The 21,171-nt window shown below is 52.1% G+C and overlaps 1 protein-coding gene and 1 long non-coding RNA gene across 3 annotated transcripts in view; both read left to right on the top strand.

The window, feature by feature from the left end:
• Window positions 1–21,171, top strand: part of LOC142085416 (uncharacterized) — an 80,244-nt gene that overhangs the window by 41,816 nt on the left and 17,257 nt on the right. The window contains exon 2 of the long non-coding RNA XR_012674668.1: window positions 2,213–2,489. This is a non-coding gene — a long non-coding RNA (uncharacterized LOC142085416). The remainder of the gene's footprint in view (window positions 1–2,212; window positions 2,490–21,171) is intronic.
• On the top strand, window positions 12,478–15,145 carry SOX2 (SRY-box transcription factor 2). 2 transcript variants are annotated; one of them, XM_075157313.1, is made up of 2 exons: window positions 12,769–14,113; window positions 14,829–15,145. In XM_075157313.1, exons 1-2 carry the CDS (start codon window positions 13,170–13,172, stop codon window positions 14,920–14,922), a joined length of 1,038 nt encoding a protein of 345 aa, XP_075013414.1. In that variant the 5' UTR covers window positions 12,769–13,169; the 3' UTR covers window positions 14,923–15,145. The 2 variants fall into 2 exon arrangements, with proteins under 2 accessions (XP_075013415.1, XP_075013414.1); XM_075157314.1 differs by lacking the exon at window positions 14,829–15,145 and having other exon boundaries at window positions 12,478–14,143.

Below are 21,171 nucleotides of genomic sequence, written 5' to 3'. Positions count from 1 at the left end.
TGCGCATTTCCTACTAATCCCTTTCCTTCCCTGCTCTGAGAAATAAAATATCTCTTCAGGAGAAGTGGTACTTTCTTCCCGAATCTTACCAGTTTAGGACACTTCTTGCACGATTTCCTGGACTTTGGCACGTTTGGATCTTTTATGCCACTTCCCCCCCCCCCCCCCCTTTGCATGGAAAGGCTATTGCAAAATGACAGGAGGTTGCTTGAGCTATATGCCTGGAGGTGAGCTCTGCCACCACCCCTGCAAGCCTTCTCTTGCCGTTAAGTCTGGAAAGAAAAGCTGCCCCCGTCCCCTGGAAGCACGGCCCCCCTGTGCGGAGGCGTGCGGAGACGGGCGCGCTGGCCGGGTGCTGCCGGCGGGGACGCAGCCGCCGCTCCGCGGCCGCGGCCGCCCCGAGCCGCCCCGGAGAGGCTCCCGCACCCTCCCCGCTCCAGCGGAGCGAGCTGGCGCGAAGATGTTTATCCTGAGATGGAAAATGGGTTGTTGAAAAACAAGGCATGTGCAAATAGTTTAATTTTCCGTTTTGATGCTTATCTTTGTCTCCCGAATTTCATCGGAGAGGCTTTAATTGGCGTGTGGGTAATAGTTCCTAAATAATCCCTTATTAGATGACTTCAGACGAGTTGTGAACCAATAACGTCTTAGTCCCAAAAGTGAAAGTAGAATTTGAAGACGCAGGTCAGTTTTTGTCAAAGGGCTCATTTGAGCATCTTTTAGTTTGCTGAAAAAGCTAATTAAAGAATGTTTGAAGGTTGAAGTCATTATTCCGTGCTGTTGTCGTGCTACAAGTGAGCCGAGTTTTGTGAAAACACAAAGGGCAGAAGTCACAGAGGTGGATTACTGTCAGTCCAGGCTACAGAGGCACAGAGAACTGTGGCATTAATTCCTATAGAAAGGTAGACAAACACAGTCACTGACTAACAACTTTCCCGCAGAGCCCTATTGTCTAAGCACTTTCCTCTGCTTTGGGGCTCTCTTCGAGTTGCTACAGTCTTAACCAGATCCAAATCTAGATAACGGGGAGACTTTCGGGCGCAGAATTCTTGACCTGTGAAACAATTTCCAAGACAAAACCAGCTGTGGGTCTTGGCGTTTCCCTCTAATATTTATTTTCCCCTTCAGCGGTGCTAATTTATTCATTACTTAGCGGAAAGTTAGCAACGCGCAAGAACTCTGCTAGAGCTCGGAGCACCCGAGGTGCTCGCTAACTCCCTGTTGCTGCTGCCCGCTGCGCTCCGCAGGCTGCGGCTCCGGCGCTGCGGAGGGGCAGATCAGGAGCCTGATTTGCGGGGACGACTCTGGAGGGACTGAGGAACTTTGCGGGCGGCGGCCCCGCGCCCAGCCGCGCTGCGCGGTAGCTGCGCGCTGCGGAGGGTGCTGGAGCGCACGGACACGCCGCGTGTCCCTACGCCGAGAAATCCCGTGGGCTAATCCCGGTGTCCGTTAGCACCAGTTTGCGCCTTTGTGTGTGCGTGTGCGTGGACAACAGATTGCAAAACAACACACACAAAGATACGCGCATACACTGCACAGCCGGAGCTCCTCAGCCTCGCCTCTCCATCGCCCGCTGCCTTCGCCGCTGAGCTGGTTTGCCCCGCTCGCTCTTAAAGTCTAGATTTTTAGGTCTGGCCACGACTACAGATCTCCCCAAATTCAAAGAAACAGATGTTTGGGCTGATTAGGGATGGGGCGCGGGGGGAGGGGAGGAGGGATCCCTGCAGCTGCAACTCAAAGAAATATATTGATAAAATATTTCAGTGGTAATAAATACGCAGAGATCAGCTCGACCTTGCGAGGTCTTTATTTTAATTCCCCCCCCCCCAATACAAAAATCTTTATCAAACCTCTATTCTATGGCTTCAATAAACAGAACCCATTACCTCACGGCAGCTTTTGTTGGCCTGTATACAAGCGAGAACAAAATGGTTATTCAGGAGAACGCTTTCGATTTTTATTGTGTGTAGTATGCACAAAGAGCAGTGTTATTGTATTAAAAAGAACCATCTGTAGCAGAAACAATGGCATCAAATTATCTTTGAATACCCACTGCAAAAATATAAAGCTTTTTTATTATTCTTCTGCTGTACGGTGGGGGACAGAGAAGTGACTTTTTTGTTGTTGTGGGTGCATTCTTATAACACACACACACCAAATCAGCCATTTGGATTTTTTAAGCCATAAACGATTTTTTCCCCTCTTGTTCCAGGGACTGCAGTTAAAAGCTAGGGCTAGGACTTGGAGGACGTGTAGGCAAACGGAAGGAGAGCCGGGGGAAGAAAAACCGAAATGGATTCATTCTCTGTCCTGGATGGAGGAGGAGAGGAGAAGAGAAGGGGACGTGCGAGCTTCCTTCAACTGCCTCTGTCCGGGGAAAAGTGCTCAGACCCCCGGGGCTAAGCGGGGCTCAGGAGTCCGCGCGGACTTTCGCTTTAAGCTGCCAATCAAACCGCTAACTAGCCACCACCCTGCTCTGGCACCGACATGTAAGTAGCTGCAGCACAACTTTGACATTCACAGTTTTTCCCCCCTCCTCCCCCGTGACCTTTAAAATGATCTGGAATTGTAGCTCCCACCTACGACCCGCCGCTCTGAGCCCCGCAGCGTTAACCCCGGGGACTCGTGTGCGGGTTTGGGCTCGGCTGAAATTGCGCGGTAACTGATCGCGACCGTACCGCTGGGCAGGAGCGCTCCCCGTCCGCAGGCTGCCCCTGCCCTGCCTGCCTGCCCCTTTCCCCCGGAGCATACGGCCAGCGGGGCACCGCTGGGCTGGAGCGGAGCCGGGACGCTCCCCATCCCCCCGGGGTGTTTCAGACGGGGCCGATATTTTCCCTGGCCCCGTGGGGTGAGCCGCGGAGCGGGGGGCAGGTCCCAGCTGCGCAGCGCGCATCCCACTCGGCGGCAGGCACCAAGCCATCCCGCCACTTCGGGCGATGCGCTGTCGATTTCCTTTGCCGGGAGGTGCCTCCGGGAGGTGCCTCCGGGGCGGCCGGGGCTGTGCGCGGGGTGCGCTGCAGCGCCCGGGCGGGGGTTACCTGGGCGCGCAGGGGCGCGCAGCGCTGGCGCGGCGACCGCGACGGCTGCTCTCTGGCGCCCCCTGTTGGCGGCGCGGCGCGCAGCCCGCACCCTCCTGCCGGCGAGGCGGCGGCGCGCCCCGCCTGCGCCGCGGATTGCCAGCCGTCTCCCGGGGGAAGGGCGGGGGGGGTTCAGCCCCGGCGGGTCTCCCCGGGCCCCGCACGCTGAAAGAGGGGTTACACCGGAGGCGAGACGCAGCGCGTCCCCGGGCAGGGCTCTGGTTGCGCGGGGGGGCCGTGCCCGGAGAAGTTGAGAATAAATCAATACATTTAACTGCTTCGGTCTAACGCTGCCTTCTGATGCACGGCAATTTGGGTTGGGAAAAGGTCGATTTTGATATTTTGGCTCATTATAATACCATTTAAAGGGAAGCTCTTTTTAGTTACAGTTAGCAAAGTTGAGTTTGGATTTTCTCCCCTCTTTTTCCACCCTCTTTTTTTTGGTAAGAATTTGGTAGATAAAGGTTAATCTTGGGCTGAATGATAGAGCTGTGATTGACAAGAGAAAAGGTGTTGAGGGCAGGTCGAGCTGTCTTATTTACAGCCCACTGCTTGCTATAGAGCCTTTGTTAGGACTGGAAAGCTAATTTAGTGCTGATCAAAAGCACCACAGAGTTAAAGGACTGGTAATGACTGCTAATTTCATTTCAGCCTCATAGATCCCCAACTGCTGTAATTAAAGACGTGCTATTTAAATACAGGTGAAGAGTTTTTGTAGTAGGGGGAAAGTGGTAGCCGGTTACAATTTTATTTATGCTTAATATGGTAAAAGATCAACATTCGATTTATGATTTTAGCGATTTGCTTTTGCGCGGTGTCCTGCCTCCCCGGAGCAGGGCTGTGCGGCAGGGTCCGGCTGTGGGGAGGCAGGGTGAGGACAGCGCGCTGCAAACGAGGGACGCGAGCCCCCATCCAGCGTGGGTTTATTTTATTTTTAATTATTCCCATCAAACGGCAGTCGGGAAACATCGGGAGCGCTAGCGAGAGGGGAGACGGAGGGGCATGCGTCAGCTTTTAAGTGCCTCTGCGGAAGCTCGGGTCCTCATATTATTATTATTTTTAATTAAATTATTTTACCACTCCACGGCTGGTTCGCTGGCTCTGAAACGATGTAATTTCACAACCGATATAACAGTTTCTTTCTGGGAAACATCAAAGGATAAAAGCTCTACATTTTCGTAGTTGGTTAAAATTGATACAAAAAAAAAAAAAAAGAATTTAGCCTTTAATCTCTTTTTATCCACGAAGACTAAAGATCTGCACTCGACCCCGCTAAGCTCCGGCCTCTCCCCCTCTTCCGGGGCCGCGCCGGGCGGAGGCGACGCCGAGCGCGGGTGGCGGCGCCCCCTGTCGGCCGCGCCGGGGACTCCCCGCCGCCCGCGGGAAACTTCCGCGGGAGAGACTGCGCCCGCAATTAGAACAAGAGCGCGTGGAAAGGATTAAAGCGAACGCGAGAAACCGGCGCCTGGAAGTGGTTTGGAGTCGCTGAGGGGGGGTTAAAGTAAGCACGATGAAGTAGGGACAAGCAAGGTGAGCAGATAGCCCAGCCCAGAAATCACGGAAGGGGAAGCCGCCTCCAGCTTGTGCTTGTTTGCTCTGTGGATATACAAACATTTAAAAAAAAAAAAAAAATTAAAATGCCACCGATTTGCTTCTAAGCAGAGCTTTCCGAAAGCCTGGGACCTATAGAAATGTCGATATATGTTGCTCTCCTACACCTAGGAAGAGCAGGGGTGCTGCTGTGGGACCGCGCCGCCAGCTCGGGCTCTCCTCACCGGGCAGCGGGGCATCCTCAAAACACCAACTTGTTTTATGGTAGCATTAGGCACAAAAATAAGGACGAGTTTTTCCCCGGTCCCAGCTTCGGTGTTCCAGTGCTGCCAGGAAACGTCAGCCTTTCAGAGGCTTCTGCTCGTGTTTTTCTCCCAAGGTGTCTTAAATAAGTCAGCATTGACAGGTGTTGCTTGTGAGCAGCGTTGAACGTTTCCCTTTCATTAAGGAAAAATTTTTCTAAAATGCCATGTGTTTAAACCCGAAGCAATAAAGTCGTCTCACCTTCCCCCCGCCAAAAAAAAAACCGGAGCAAAATAAACATTCCCTCCCCCAATTGCTGGAAAAGGAAGAAGCGTTACCTTAAGTGAATGCTTGGAGTGGGGTTTTTCTTCCTCACTGTGGAGATGACAGATTTAAAAGAAACCTGGGTGATATAAAACGATTAGGCAAAATATGTGAAGTGCTGCATCGTCACCAACTTTTTAGATGAATTAGCTATTTATTTTATAGGCATCTGCGTAGCTCTGTGTAGTGCATTTAACGGCAGTATTTGCGAGTTGCGGTAATACCCAGCACGGTTTATGCGTCTTGCATGCGAAGAGAAACACTAATGGAAACCAAATTATTTCTGCTAAATTGGGGTTATTTTGTATCTCCTGTTGACAGTCTGGATGAAAGTCATAATGCCGCAGTTTTTTCTATTAAATGAATCCTATGGTTGTTGGTCTCACAATAAACTTTTCACTTTAGAAATTATACACGAATAGCTTTTTTTTAAAGATGATTGTTTGTCACGCTGAGTATACTTTCTCCATTCTCTCAGTTTGATCTCGCTTGAGACTCCTAATAAGGCAATTCTGTAGTAAGAGCGCCCAAAATAAAGACTTAGCATTTTCTATAAATAATAGCAAGAGCCCTGCACAGATTTCCTGCACAACGGAATTCCCAGATTTCCTTTACTGTTTCTTTAGTTAGCATGCGTTGGGTATATATAACTCTGAAATTAAGCAAAAATATACATCTGTATAGATCTGTCAAGCTAGCTATAAACAGAGATATTATATGTCAATTACCACAGGAAACGGAAAAAATACAGAGCGGTTGGTACACACGGCTTAACGTCAGGAGGCACTTTACAAAAAAATCTAGTGACTCCTGCTGAAAGGTGAATGATTAACCCGGTTCCAGGAGAGGGGGTGTTAGTGCTCCCCTTAGAAACAGCAGTTGTGAGGGGGGCTGTAAAGGGGTCGTAAACTCCCCCCTCCTAAGGGCAGAAGTTGGCACATAAAATCAAGGGTCCCGCGTGATTGCTTTAACCAAAATGCGATTTTCCTGGGCTCAATCCGTAATTCAGCTGCCCGGTTTTATTCTGCGGACGTTACTCAAGGGAGCAAATGCTGTAAATCGGGGATCGGGCCCCAGGCTTGGCAGACAGCTGGCAGCACGGGGGGGTTAGCTCTGTGCTCGTTCTCGTTCATCTCCACTTGGAGGAAAAGTGCATTTTTAGTTTATTTATGTCTTTTGGAAGGAGGTTTTTTGCATGCCGGCATTTCCTACAGGTCTCTCTCGAGCGATGGAAGGGGAGACTTGAAGAAACAAACCAGAAAAGCAACCTCAAATGCCAGTTTCCCACTTTATCTCTTCTTTCTCCTCCCTCAGCCTCTCCCTGGCACACGCTGCCCTGAGCACCCGCCTGCCGCAGTGCTGCCCCTGCCCTTCCCGCCGCTGGAGCCAGCCGGGCCCGGTGGGCACCCCCGTGGGCCTTTCGCCCCACGTTCACCCGGCCCCACCGGGAACGCTTCCGCGGGGACAGGCGGGGTGTTTGGAGAAGCCCCGCTCATCCGTGATTTCCATGGAAAAAGGGCTGTGACACCCCCCGCCCCCAACATATACCCACACCCCCAACCCAGAGGTGCTCCAGATCTTTATGTGCCTAAACCGCTTCTCCCGTCCCCGCTGGTTGCGCACACGTCCATGGCCTAAGCCCGGGTGGAGGATGCTGAGGAGGCAGCCGGCTTCCCCTTTGCTGCCCCGGGGGAGCTGCCTCTCCCCTCCCGCGGCTTGAGGCACCCTCGCCTCCCTTCCTCGCTCGGGCTTCCTCCGGCAAAGGCTCTTTCAGGTGTTTGGGTGGAGGACAGTGGATAGACACATGGGAAGTGGTGTTGTTATTATTTATAGCACCATCTCTCTGCTCCGTCTAAATATTAAGCACCGTCTAAATATGAATTCACAGTATAGACAGCTAGTCTATAATTTGAATTAAAATCCCCCCAACGAGCCCGTCGCTGGAGAATTCTGAAATCGCAAGCCTAAGTTGACACAATGAGCCCGTGGTGTCAATAAACCATAGGCGAGATGGAGAGATTGTCACTCCAGACCATAACAGTTCTGAAAGTGTCATTACCGTCTGTCCTGTCAATGAGCTCCAAATTAAGGACTATGAGGAACAACGAGATAAAAGTCACCGTCTTGGCTCCATTATGGGCGATCGTGTCAGTGATCTGAGAATCACTGGAAAAGGCGCTTTTTTTTTTCCCCCCTCCCTTCTTTTTTTTAATGTACTTTTCAAACCATGCCTCGGGATGCCAGGGTTTGAGGTGCGCTGAGGAGAGGAGCAACCTTGAAGCACTCCAGGCTGTGCCTCAGGCGTTCACATTGAAACTGCCAGAGCTTCTTTGGGAAACGGTGTGAATTCAATGGAAGAGCCGGAATAATTCCATCAAAACTGCGCTGGGGCTAAAGAGGACTTCATTTGATTTGGGCCACACGTGTGATCCCATGAACAGACACTGTTTTACACCATTATTTTCTTAAGTCAACGCAAAGATGGTGAAGGGGAAAGAGGGAAATAAAATAGAAGCCTCAACTTTAGCAAAAGACAATACATCTCTTTTTGAGATAGCCCCTTCCAGGCATTAAAACTTTGAGAAAATGTTCCCAATCTCTCTCTCCTGCGAGCCTCAGAGAGTTAAGGGGACTTATTCAGGAATTGGAAACCTTCAATTCTGGATTTTTGTGCCTTTGTGGGTTTAAGCAAAGCAGTTAGCGTTCTTCAGGAGGGGTTTTGTGTTTAATATACATGAGTTCATTCAACTACAATGGGAAAAGAAAACTCATTTGTTCTTATAAAACTAGGAAGGAAAGATAACTTTAAATAGACTGCTAAAGAATCCTGCTCGAGGGGGCTGCCTTCCCGCTAAAGGGCCTACATTCAACTGTAATTTCACCCCGTTATGTTGTGCAGTAATTCCTGAATTTATCCTCGCCACTGGGGCTTGATTTTCTGATTTATTTTTAAGGTCACGTAAGAAAAAGTACGGGCTTCAATTATACTCTCCTCTGGGAAGGAGGTCCGGGGAGTGTTATTTCAGATGCAGGGAAAAAATCGCGGAGAGTTTGAGGAGGCTGTTGGCTATTTATGAAGAGTGTTTGGACAATCGGCTTCTCCATTTATTGAGAAGCCTTTTGAAAGCGACTTCGAGTGTGGTGTGTGCGCGTCGGCTTTTCTGCTGTTTATTGTGTACGTTAAACTCGTCCCAGGACCTGAGCTTTATTTATTTTTTAAATTTAGCTTCTCGTAGCACTGGAGAAAGGTGGAGCCGGTTCCTTTTATTTTTCTATCTCTATTTTTTTTTCACCTCCCCACGTTTTGTTTTTTAACGCCCTAACCCCCAGCAGCAGCGCTCATGCGTGCGGTGGTCGCCGGGAGAGGAGGTGGCCAGAGGGGCCGCTCGGAGGGCACGGCGGTACCCGCCGCCGCGGGCGGGCTAGGGGAGAGATCGGCGGCGCGGGGGAGCCGCGCCCGCGTCCCCCGGCGTCCCCCGGCGTCCCCCCGCGTCCCCCCGCGTCCCCGGGCCCAGCGGCTCGGAGAGGGCTCGGGCCGTGCGCTGGCCGCCCGGCCGCACGTGTGCTCGCCCTGCGGTTTCATTAGGGAGAAGGAGGATGAAAGGGGAGGCCGGGGGGAACGCGGAGCTCCCTCTGCATTCCCCGGCTTTCAAGGGTCTTTAGAGCCCTTGAATGAAATTATTGGGCGAAATTGGGTCCGGCGGGAGCGGTTGTGACTCGCCCCCCTCCTTGGTTTGTACGTGTAATGCCACTTCTGAGAGCGACAATCGGGCTACTTGCTGGACAGGCAGGGACAAAAAGGAGATTAAACCGTTTTAAATAATAATAAAAAATATCCAAAACGTAAGCAGAGTGGATTACACTTGCTCCAGCGCCTCGGTTCCCCCCAGATTCCCCTAATAGCCGCCCTCGGGCCTCGCAGAGAGGGTGGCCCCGAGCCGGGCCGGGGCAGCGGCGGGGAGCCCCGGCGGGCCGCGGGCCGGGCGCGCCGCCGCCCTCACCCGCGCTCGGCCCCGCCAAACTTTTGAAGTTTATTTGAGCTCTTCTTTTTCAGTGCCCGGCGGTTGTCGCTGGGTCTCCGTCTGTCGCCGTGTGAGATATTTATTTGGCTGAGGAAATCTCGCATTTTCCCCATCTCGGGAGCGTGCAGGAGGCTGGGGAAAGGCGGCCCCGGCGGGCCGGGCAGCGGGGCTCCTCCTGCCCCCTGCACAGCCCGTGGCCCCTGCCCCTTCGCTGGGTCCGTACCCACTCGAAATGTGTTTTTTATTCTAGGGCATTCCAGGGTATACATCTCCCCAACTTTTCCTCGGGACACTACAGCAAACTCACCATGTGATATTTGAAATTCCCCAGAGATTTGGGTACAGTTAGTGCGTTAAAACTTCCCTGGCTAACTTGGGCTCCTGAGCGCTGGGCTGTTACAGCTTCAGAGGGGGAAGAGGAAATTTCTCTGTACGTTTTCGTCTTCGCATTTTTTTTTAACGTAATGAAATTAAAACTTTTGGAGCTCGCAGTTGACATTTTGCAGAAAATTGAGTTATCAAGGCAGTAATTATTTCACAGGGAGATAAAACTCTCATAGCCCTAACTGTCAAATAGGGCCCTTTTCAGATTTTAATTACAAAATAAAATTAGTCTGCTCTTCCTCGGAAGGGTTTGTGAGTGGCTAAACAGAGCTTTCCCCAATACTGGTGGTCGTCAAACTCTGCTAATTAGCAATGCTGAGAAATTCCAGTTAACAAGGACATTCTCTAAGTCTCTGCAGGTTCCCTGCCGTTCGCCTTCATTTCCATAAGAAGATTAAGAGTGGAGGGGAACACACTCAAATGCAGATGCAGAAAAGAAGCGTTTTTAACAAGCATCATAATAGTAAGATGCTTGGCTAGTTCTCACCTAATTACTGCAAGTTAAACCTCTATTTGCAGCTAAGGACAAAAAATGGAGCCGCAATCTCCCATCTCCACAAGACTGCTTAATAGTTTGCTTTAGATTGGTTACTAGTAGGTTCAAGAAAAAAATAATATGAAAATGTGTATATTCTTTCCGATACAGTTAACACGATAGGTTGTATTCTTAGGGCTTTTAGAGAAATCGGGGAGTATTAGAACAATAAATACATAAAATCCAAGTAGTTAAAATTCATTTTCTTTTTAAGAATCTCATAACCTGGAAATAAGAGTGCGTGTGCCGCAGAGCACACTGAGAACATTTGCAGACTGTTTGTTTAATGTAAGCACTTTTCATTTCCATAAATTATACCAAAGGCAACGATTTTTTAAATCCACTCAGATTAAACCATCCCTCTGCAGGCCTCCCTTCCAACGTGGCTATATTCTTCCAGAGAGTGCTGGTGTTATTGTCATTAATGCAGAAAACTCGGGGACCATTTAATCTTTTTTATTTTATAGCCAGCACCCCGGTCTGTCTCTGCTCCTGCCTGTGTGTGTGTACATATTCCCAACCTAGCACACCTCCATGCCAGAGGAAAGGAAGAAAATGCCCCAAAAGAGCCATCGCCCTCACCTTCTTTTCTGTGGTGCATTATTATGTATGTATGCCAGATAGTTTATTGCATTGATAATTAAAACTGTTAATTAAAATAGAGCTGTAAATACTCCCGATAACACAATTGCTAGGCATTTCCCATCCTTTATTCGTATGATAAACGCAATTAGGAAAGGGCCAGGCCCCGAAAGGCCTTCTGCGTGCACAGGGCAGCCCACGCCACCCTGATCCTGCGTGGAGCCCCGGGCCACGCAACCCACACACCTCCTGCAGCTACAGCCGGAGCAAAAATAACACATTGCCCGTGCACCACCAGCCCTCAGTTATCAGTTTGTTACGATGAACAAACACGACCGCCACCCCCCCTTTTTTTTTTTTCCCAAACTTAATTATCCCCAAGATTTTTTTTTTTAATAACGTTATCTACTGCAGACCAAAGGCAGAACAATAAGAAAGTAAACAGCCGCCGTACCCTCAGCAGTGTCTGGACAATCAGAGTCCGTTTATATCCCACATCTCGTAATTTGCACCTATTTTTCGACGGTTTAACCTATCACTTATCTACGGGTTATATATACATTTTCGAATTAAACACATTAAACCCGATAGGATTTATTTGCATAATCCACAAACAGAAAAGGATGCATCCTTGTTCGATGGCAGTTTTTTATTATTATTATTTAGATTGGGTGTAATTGCCCGGTCCTTTTCCCCCCGCCCGGCTCCCCGTCCCGCTCCCGGCTCCCGGCGGCGTCTCCCCGCCCGGGGCGCCGCGGGGCCGGCAGGGGGCGCCGCAGCGCCGCGGCTGAGCCCGCGCGGGGCGCCCGGGCGCTGCCCCGGCCCCCGCCTGCTCCGCGCCCGCCGAGCCCGCCCGCTCCCCGGCCCCCTGCTCGGGGGTGCCCGCCGCCCCTCACCCCCTCCGGCTTAACGCTGTGAGGGGGATCGGACTGAAAGGCGGAGCAGCCCCGTCGGGGCGGGGGAGGCACGGGGCAGCGCGGATGGGGCGGCCGGGGCGGGCGCGGCGGCGGCGCGCGTGGAGCGGGGCCGGCGAGCGGCTCCCCCCTCTCCCGCTCCGCGTCCTCTCTCCCCTCCTTCCTTTGTCGTCAAGTGCGTTTTAGCAACAAAGATCCCAACAAGAGAATGGAAGTAAACTTAGCCGGGGCTTTGTGCGGCCCGTGTAGTGACAACAAGAGAAACAAAACTACCTATTTGTAGCGCCGGGCCGCGCTCCCCCCGCGCTGCGCGCCCACCCAGCGCTGCCCGCGCTCGCACAATGGGCGCGGGGTAACGTTGCCCAGCCCGTGCAGAGGGGGTCCCTGCTCCGCTTTGTGTTCTGCAGGAATGGCATTTGGGGGACCCGTGTTTGCACTGGACAACCCCCATCCTCCGAGGCCGGAGGCTGGAGGGAAAGGCTTGGCGTTATGTGCAACGGCCGCAATGGAGCAGGGTCCGCGGGATGGCCGGGAGAACGGCACAGCCTCTCCCCGCGCTGTGCGATGCGAGCTCGGCTCCCCGGCGGCGGCAGGCAGCAGGGCGGCCCGGCAGAGGTGCGGCGCAGGACCCGGCTGGGGGCTCCGCTTTGACGGGGACCCCACGCCCGCGGCGGCCCGGGCTTGGCGCGCTGGGCCGGCCTGGACGGGGCGAGCGCTGCACACGCAGGGCCCCGCGCAGCCGGGCGGCCCCTCTGTCCCGAGGGGCACTGGCAAGGGCGGGTGGGGGCCGGGAGGAAGCCGTTCCCGCTCCGCTCCCCCCCTGGCTTCTCCCAGCCCCAAGCCAACACCAACTTAAAAAAAAAAAACCACCACGTAGCAACAATGCTGTTTACCCACTTCCTCCAAAAGGCGTGTGTGACCTGTTGCTGGAAGGGGAGATACAAAGGCTTCCCAGTGGCTGCCTGGGCCGCCTCCGGGCCCGCCTCCCCCGCCGAGCCGTCCCGGCGGCTCCGAGCCCCCGCCCCGTTTCATGCAAAACCAGGGGTAGAGACTTGTCCTCAGTGGCGGAGCCGCCGCGCGCTGATTGGCCGGGGCGAACACATTTATTCCCTGACAAGCCCCCATCACATGGATGGTTGTCTATTAACTTGTTCAAAAAAGTATCAGGAGTTGTCAAGGCAGAGAGAGAGAGTGTGTGTGTTTGCAAAAGGGGGTAAAGTAGTTTGCTGGCTCTTTAAGACTGAGGTGGCGAGAGAGAGAGAGAGAGCGCGGCAGGCAGAGAAAAGGGAAAAAGGAGGAAGAAGTAGTTTTTTAAAATCAAGGCTCCGGCGGTAATAATAGCAGTTATTAGCATTATTAATCCATCAGCGAAGAGGAAGATCCTGATCTTGATCCAAGTGTGGTTTTGGGGAGTCCCCCTCCCCCCTTTCCTACCCCTCCCTAGGAAAAAAAAAAAAAAAAAAGTCCGGCTTGGGACTTCGCTGCGGCTGCTCCTCGCTTCTCTGCTGAAGGCTGGTTCCAGGAAAAAGTAGTTTGAATGTACAACATGATGGAAACCGAGCTGAAACCTCCCGCCCCCCAGCAAACTTCGGGGGGAGGCACAGGCAACTCCAACTCGGCCGCCAACAACCAGAAGAACAGCCCGGACCGGGTCAAGCGCCCGATGAACGCGTTCATGGTGTGGTCCCGCGGCCAGCGGCGGAAAATGGCCCAGGAGAACCCGAAGATGCACAACTCCGAGATCAGCAAGCGGCTCGGGGCGGAGTGGAAACTTTTATCCGAGGCGGAAAAGAGACCCTTCATTGACGAAGCCAAGCGGCTCAGAGCTCTGCACATGAAGGAGCACCCGGATTATAAATACCGACCCCGGAGGAAAACCAAGACCCTCATGAAGAAGGATAAGTACACGTTGCCAGGGGGCTTACTGGCACCGGGCACCAATACCATGACGACTGGGGTAGGGGTTGGGGCCACCTTGGGAGCTGGGGTGAACCAGAGGATGGACAGTTACGCGCACATGAACGGCTGGACCAACGGAGGCTATGGGATGATGCAAGAGCAGCTCGGCTACCCGCAGCACCCGGGCTTGAACGCGCACAACGCGGCGCAGATGCAGCCCATGCACCGCTACGACGTGAGCGCCCTGCAGTACAACTCCATGACCAGCTCGCAGACTTACATGAACGGATCGCCTACCTACAGTATGTCTTACTCCCAGCAAGGGACCCCGGGCATGGCCCTGGGCTCCATGGGCTCGGTGGTCAAGACGGAATCCAGCTCCAGTCCCCCCGTAGTCACTTCCTCGTCTCATTCAAGGGCTCCTTGCCAAGCTGGGGACCTTCGGGACATGATCAGCATGTATCTACCAGGTGCTGAAGTACCAGAACCAGCTGCCCCAAGCAGACTTCATATGTCCCAACACTACCAGAGTGCACCTGTTCCTGGCACAGCCATTAATGGCACACTCCCTCTATCGCATATGTAAGACAAAGGGGCCGGGGGGGCGGGGGGGGAAGGAAAACTAAACAAAACAAACAAACAACAAAAAAACTTTTATTAGAAATTCTGGACTTTTTTTTTTTTGGACTATTTTTGTACAGAGAAAACTGGGGGTGGGGGGTGCAGAAATTAAACCGACAAGGAACTTGTATAGATCTCGGAGGGGAAGCAACTACATAAAACTTTTAAAAAGTTCTAGTGAAAACGGTAGGAACTTTGCAGAAAGTTTGCAAAAGTCTTTACCAATAATATTTAGAGCTAGACTCAAAGAGCGAAGAGGAAAATGTTTTAATATTTGCAGGCAACTTTTGTACAGTATTTATCAAAAGAAACATGGCAATCAGAATGTCCATTGGTAATATAGAGAGAAGGAAAAAAACCCAAACTCGCTAATTTGCCAATTATTTTTTAAAATTAGAGTCTACTTGGAGCATTGTGGCTTTGGCAGCTGAATTTATAGCAGCTGCGAGAGGAGAGGAAATTATTTGACAGCATTTGGACATTTAAATTGTTTTAGAAATTGTACAAAAGATAAAAAAGATAGGATGAGTACTTGCGAACCATGGGCTTGGTTTGCTGTAAAAGGGCAAACGTTTAGATTGTACTAAATTTTTTTTTTTACTTCTTGTTAAAAAGCAAAAATTGCCATGCAGGTTCACACGCCGTTTGTTAATTTATAATAACTTTTTGTTTCCAGACTTCATCCTGTTCAAAGAAAAGAAAAGGAAAAAAAAAAAAAAACACACCAACCTGAAATTACTGTGTTTGAAATATTTTCTTATGGTTTGTAATATTTCTGTAAATTTATTGTGATGATATTTTAAGTTCTTTTTTTTCTCATTTTCCGTAGTTGTATTTTAAAGATTCGGCTCTGTATTATTTGAAATCAGTCTGCCGACAGTCCATGTATATATTTGAACTAATACCATCCTTATAACAGGTACATATTCAAGTTAAGTTTTTACTCCATTATGCACAGTTTGAGATAAATAAATTTTTGACATATGGACACTGAAGTTCCGCTTGAGTCTTGGATTTATTTTTTAACGCAAGATGTTTTTTAAATAATTCATGCAGTGAGGGTATCATCGTAGCCAACGAGTACGATAAATAATGCAGCAATATATATAACGCATGAATATTTTTATATGTATGTATAGAGAGAGAGAGCGAAAGTACGATAGCTTTAATGGAATAACTGCCTCCTTCGGGGGCACGGGAACGCGGAGTGAGACGCTCGTTTCCCAAGCCCCTTCCCTTCCGAGGACGCGGGGTGCGATGGGGTGAGGGGGGGTCGGACTCGGCTGCTGTGGACCACTTGTTGCCTCCGGCGGGGCCGAGCCGGGGGCTGGCGGGGCGCGGAGCCGGCGCGGGAGCGGCAGCCCGGCCAGGGGCACTGCGAGCGGGTGTCTTGTTTGCATATACAGATAATTTATTTCTCTCTTTTCCCAACGGTGCCTTCTTCCTCTGGGGCATGCAGGAGGGGAGCCGGCTTTTCACGGCTGAGAACCATAACGCGGCCGGCCTGGCGGCTGCAGCTGCGGCGCGGCGCTGGCAGGGGGCTGAGCACTCCCCGCTCCCTTTGTTCGGGACTTCCCAAACTTTCCTCTCCTGGCTTCTGGGCAGCGCAGGAGGAGGTGGGGGGTTGGGGGGGGGGCAGGGGTGGGCTTGGCCGGGCAAAGGTAAGAAACAACAAAAAGCGAACCAACAAACAAAAACAGTCGAATGCCAGAGACTTTCACGCTTTATCACAGCTCTTTCTTGAATCCTATTTCTTAAATTGCCAGCGCGGTGTAAGCCCCGTTTCGGACACTCTCCGCAGCCGGTCACAAGCCCCAAAAAGAAGCGGTGGCGCCCACCAAATAGGAGGAGAGAGAGATCCGCCATCCGTGCCAGGTAGAGTTTTACTTTGTACACTTGTAACCGCAATTGCCGAGGAGATGGCTCCGCGCTGCTGCGCGCTGGCGGCCGCGGGCCGCGCTCCGGCCGGCGACAGGGCCCGTCGCCCCCAGGCGGGGCAGGGGCACGGGGCGGTGGGCAGCAGAGCTAAGCAACCGCAGCAGCAGCCCGTGTTCCTCCCCTCGAAGCCCCTGCGTTTGGTGCTGCTTAATGCGGCTGCGGTTTCCCTTGGGAAACGCGCGTAAGGGAGATGCAAATCATAATAGTAATAATAATTTTTAAAAAACGGGTACGAATTTGGGGGCATTGTGTTTGCAAACTGGTCATGTCTTCTGCTAATGGCGTGTTGTGCATGGCAAGGAAAGGATGTGATGGTTGGCTTAGGCAAGGCACAAAGTGGGCACTTCGGCATGGGGGCAAGTGTTGCTCAGCTTTTCTCTCTAGTATTTCCTGTCGGTCACTGGATTTCGCTTTAGCTCGGGGAGGAAGAAGGCAGGGGGGAAAAAAAAACCACACAAAAAAAGTTACCTGTCTGGTTGTGGCTTTTATTTGGTAGTGCTATTTCCTAGGCTCACTTCTGGCCTCCATCCTTGAAGCCTGCTGTCCAGATGAAAACTAGCATTGCCAGACTAGGCGATGTGGAGTTTTGCTCCCTGCCCGGTTCTGTAGTTTAGCTCCCTTTGTCCTTTTTATTCTGCACTGTCGCGATATTTCGGCAGCACAGTAATTCTTGCAGATTCCCAACATTTTCTATTTCTTTTACGTTAACGCAACGAGCAAAATATTCTTTTTCAGAGCTGTGAGCGTTTGCAATGCGTCTGGGGATTATTCACGTGGTAACGAGCCCACATCCCCGCTCCCGCTCGCCTCGCTGAGAAAAGAGAACCAGGAATAAAAGCCCAATCGATATCGCGATTCCATTTTTTAAAAGCGAATCTTAGCCAATTAACAGCAATAAAACCTGGCCCCTTTTTGAAGTGCTAACTAAAATATTCGAGGGGGGTAGCTGGAAATGTTGGTCCTTTTACAATTCGCATAGAGAAGGCGAGCTAATACCATTAAACAAAAGGCACTAAGCCACATATTCAGGCTTAGTGAATTCAGCAACTTTTTATATGGGCAATTTGTTTAAGCTTAGATTTCGGAGTACGATGGGGAATATATGTGGTTGAAACCTGATCTCTCTTGGACAGATTCCTTACATCCATCCATCCATCCATCCATCCATCCATTTATCCGTTTAGAGAGGATAACCCAAAGCATTTTACACGTACAGCTGAACGATTTTATTTTTAAAGTGTTACTTGGAGGAACGCTATTGTCCACTGCTAATTTTAAATTCAACCCATTCAATAACCCCATTTACACCTAAGCCATTATCCTGGGCTTTCGTTTATGGCAGCTGAAATGTGTAGCAGAGCTCGTGGCTACGTTTTTATTTTGGTTATTGAAGACCTTCTGGGTTCTCCGTGTTTTCCCTCCGGTGAATCGTTGTGTGCTTTACAGCCAGGGTGATGCTCGGTCCAAGAGCGCCAGTGTAATGTTTCGCTAACCTTCTACAGAGCCGAAATTAACCCAAGGATAAGATTATAGTTTCCCCTGTGATTTTTTTACGGCTTTTTAAGGACTGGGGTGTTAAAATATTTTGCGGAACTGGAGAGGTAGATTAGCAGGGTTTCTTGCCAAAGCTGGGAAGCTGGTATTACAGACTGTCCCAGGGGGAAATCGCTCACATTAACCACTAAATGAATATTTGACAAGGGCTCATTCGGGGGTATTATTACTACAAACGGGTCCCTACTGGACTTTCCAAGGGTCAAAGAGCAATGGTTCAATTAATTATTTAGACTGTTAGTAGATTTGGTTGTAATAGCTGTACTTATTTCTGCAACCGACAGCTTCTTGCGGTGGGGGACCCGGGGAGCGTCTCTGCCTCGCAGCCCCTGCTCCAGCCCGCGGGCGGGCAGGGACCGGGCGAGCGGCTGCCATCAGACGTTTCTTGGCTGAAAACATATTTTTATTCTTTGAGATGCCCACTGGTGCCGTGTGGGACATCGGGGGTGGCGGTGATCCCCGCAGCAGCGTGTTCTCTCTCCAGATAAATTCTTCCTCGTCTCCAACGGGCAGCAGACCTGTGTATCTCTCTCCGAATAGGAGGTAGATAGCTCAGCATTTTAAGTAGTATATAATATAGGTCCCACTGAAAGAAAAAGGCCCATTACTGATAGGTGTGATTAGATACACTTCAGTTATTTAAATCCTGATCTAACTCAAATATTAAAATCTAAAGCCTGCTCCGGTGCGTACGAGATTTACAAGGATATATGCAAAATGCTGACATTCAGATGGCAGGAGAGCTTCGTCTTTGCGTTTTTAAGGCCAGCCAGCCTCGCCTGACACTGTCGTTTCAGAGTTTTTGTTGTTGGGGGGGGCGAGAGAAGGGAGGATTATTTTGTTTAATTTCTACAACAAACATGTCCGCAGTAGTAGATACTAAAAAAAAAAAATGTTGGGAGTGTGCGATTAGGTGACAATAATATATGTTGAATGAATAAGAGATAAGCTGCAAGGGGGGAGAGGGAAGCAGTAATTACAAACCCAATTCATTCAGCTTTTCAGGACTTTTGTTGTGGGAGCTCCATTGACGGGCTTCGAGCTGCCAGTTTTCTCACATTAAAAAGAACTGATCAGCGCCTCAGGGGGACAAGCAACACCGCTTAACTGCATAGTGATGGGGTCCTCATTTAGAGCCATTACAACAAGAAAATTAAACAGAGCCTTTGTGTGCACCAGGTTTACTTTTCAATTGCTGACAGTTTATAGCTAACTGCTCAGAGATTGAAGTTTGATTGCGGTTTGATCGCCTGCTAGTTAGCACCACCGCTATTTTAGTTTTGGTAATTAAAACCAGTTTTTCTGACGATGGCACGGGGAATTGCAAGAAGTTTGGTACTATTTTGCTTTTAAGGAATCAATTCACTTGGCGAGGACGTACAGCGCTGAAGTGAGTGTGGGGGCTGTTTCACTTGCGAGCTGAAAAGAAAATGAACCCAGGGATGGAAATTCTCGGAGCTGCACATTTGGCTGTGCAAGAGCGGGAGGGCGAGATCCGTCCCCCGCGCCGGGTGCCCGGCCGGCTCTGCCCGGGGACCGCGCCCGCTCCCCGGCCGCGCTGGTTGCTGCGCTCCCGCCGCGGAGCTCGGCGGAGCTGCCTCCGCTGACAGGTGCCGGGCGGGCGGAGCGGGGAGGGGGGGAACAAAGCAAAACCCCAAACCTTGCTGTGATGATTTTTGAGCTTTGCTTCTGGAGTACGCAGCGGATTTGCTGTGGCTGAGCCCTGTGTGCGAGTGTGCGAGTGTGCGTGCATGTGTGATGAGTGTGTGTGTGAGAGTGTGTGCGTGTCTGTGTGTGTGTGTCTGTGTTTGTACCCGTGTGCGCCTGTGCGTGCGGGGGGAGGGGGCGCGCCGAAAAGAGCTGTAAGTTTTCATTATAATTTAGCAACGTTGATAGAGAGCCGGGCTCGGGCACTTACTGCAGGGGAAGGTCCGTCACTGCCGGCCCGGCTCTCCCGCAGGAGACGCCTGCACCGCTGAAGACCTGTTGGCAGGAGCGCTGGGGGGAGTCCGTGCTCGGGGGTCCCGGCTGGGGGGGGCGCGCGGGGAGCGGGGCCGGGCCGGGCCGGGCCGGGGAAGTTTCTCCCGGAGTTTCTCTCCAGTAACTCCGGCTGCGGGAACCAGTGCAGCGTCCCGCCTCGCAGGACCTCTGCCATGTGGACGAGAGCTTTTACGGCGTGTTTTTCTCTCTTTTAATTTTTCTTTTTTTTAAATTCTTTTATGCGTTTTGTTTCATCCCCTTCCCCGCCCCCCCCCCCCCCCCCCCCCCGCCGATAAAAGATCCTCTCCCTCCCTCCAAGTGCGTTTCGGACTCAAGTCACCGAGCGGTTATTCCAAGGCGGTTGACTTCTTCAGGGGAGCGAGAGGGCCCGCAGCTCGGGGCGGGAAGGGTCCCTGAGGGGCACCCCACGGGGCGGGAGACTGCCAGGCCTCTCCCGCGGCGCCCGGCGGAGCTCGGCGGGGCCACAGCGGCGATGTCGCCGGTTTCTAGAAGCTCTGGGGGCACCGGGACCCCGGCAAGCCCCGGGAGGGCCCTGCCAGCCCGGGAGCACGGAGCGGGGCTGTGTCCTCTGGGCTCCCCAAAGCGCGTCCCTCTCTCTGGAGCCCAGCAGCGGGCACAAGGCTGCCCCGGCCCCCGGCCGGGATGTGCCCCCGCTCCCGGGCAGGCCGCTGCTCCGCGGGAGCGGGAGGGGAGGCCCGGCCCCCTGCGGGCTCCCCCGCCCCAGGACCTCGGTGACCCCATCATCTCCGCAGCAGTTAGGGCTGATGACGTAATGTGGGCGCTTTTTTTTTTTCTTTTTTTCCCAGCAAGTCGCAATTAACGGGGGGGTGGAGGGAGGGAATCCCACTGGGTGCTGGAGAGAAACAGGCCTCTGCAGAGCCTCTCCCGCGGGAAGCCTGCGGAGGGGTGCCTTGGGACACGCAGACACACACACACTCACACTCACACACATCCCAGGCTGCGGGCCTGATCCTGCAAACTTGCCCCCTCTCCTGCGGGCAGCTCCCCGGCGCTGGGGAGGCCCGGCCAGGCGAGCGGAGCTCGCTCGGACGAGTAAGGACGCCCGGGGCCGGGTCCAGCTTAATTAGAACTAAAGCCCGCAGCGCTGTGCAGGGCGGCCGGGCCCGCTGGCTGCGCGCAGGGCGGGAGCCGGGACTTTCGGGAGCGGGGCCGGGGCTCGTCCCCGCGCTGCCCCCGGCTGCCCGGCTCCTGCCAGGGGTGCGGGTGCCACGGGAGAAGCTCTCCAACGTGTCCTTCTGGCATTTCTTGGAATGATGGTTCCTTTAAGCTCTTACAAATTGCAAAACTTGCGGAAGACAGAGAAATAATTAATGTATTAAAACAAGCAGCGAATTCCTCAGGAGGCACCTTATCAACTCCAGCCACACTGGCTTCATCCCTCCTCGTATGCTAATGTCCCGTGACGTCACCGGCGCCAGATTGAATGTGAATCAGTTATGAAATTATTAGTTTTAGCTTAAAAAGCAATCTGGCTCTCCCGCGAGTGGAGTTTGCGTTGCTGCGGG

The sequence above is a fragment of the Calonectris borealis genome, chromosome 9, assembly GCF_964195595.1.
Source record: "Calonectris borealis chromosome 9, bCalBor7.hap1.2, whole genome shotgun sequence".
Classification (NCBI taxonomy): domain Eukaryota; kingdom Metazoa; phylum Chordata; class Aves; order Procellariiformes; family Procellariidae; genus Calonectris; species Calonectris borealis.
Note: the sequence above shows the minus strand (reverse complement) of the source record. Positions and strands in the feature narration are given on the sequence as shown.

Coding starts and splice junctions, on each gene's coding strand:
- SOX2 (XM_075157313.1), top strand. CDS start 13,170: ATGTACAACATGATGGAAACCGAGCTGAAACCTCCCGCCCCCCAGCAA. Junction 14,114..14,828: donor ACACTCCCTCTATCGCATAT/GTAAGACAAAGG, acceptor TTTTGTTTCCAG/ACTTCATCCTGTTCAAAGAA.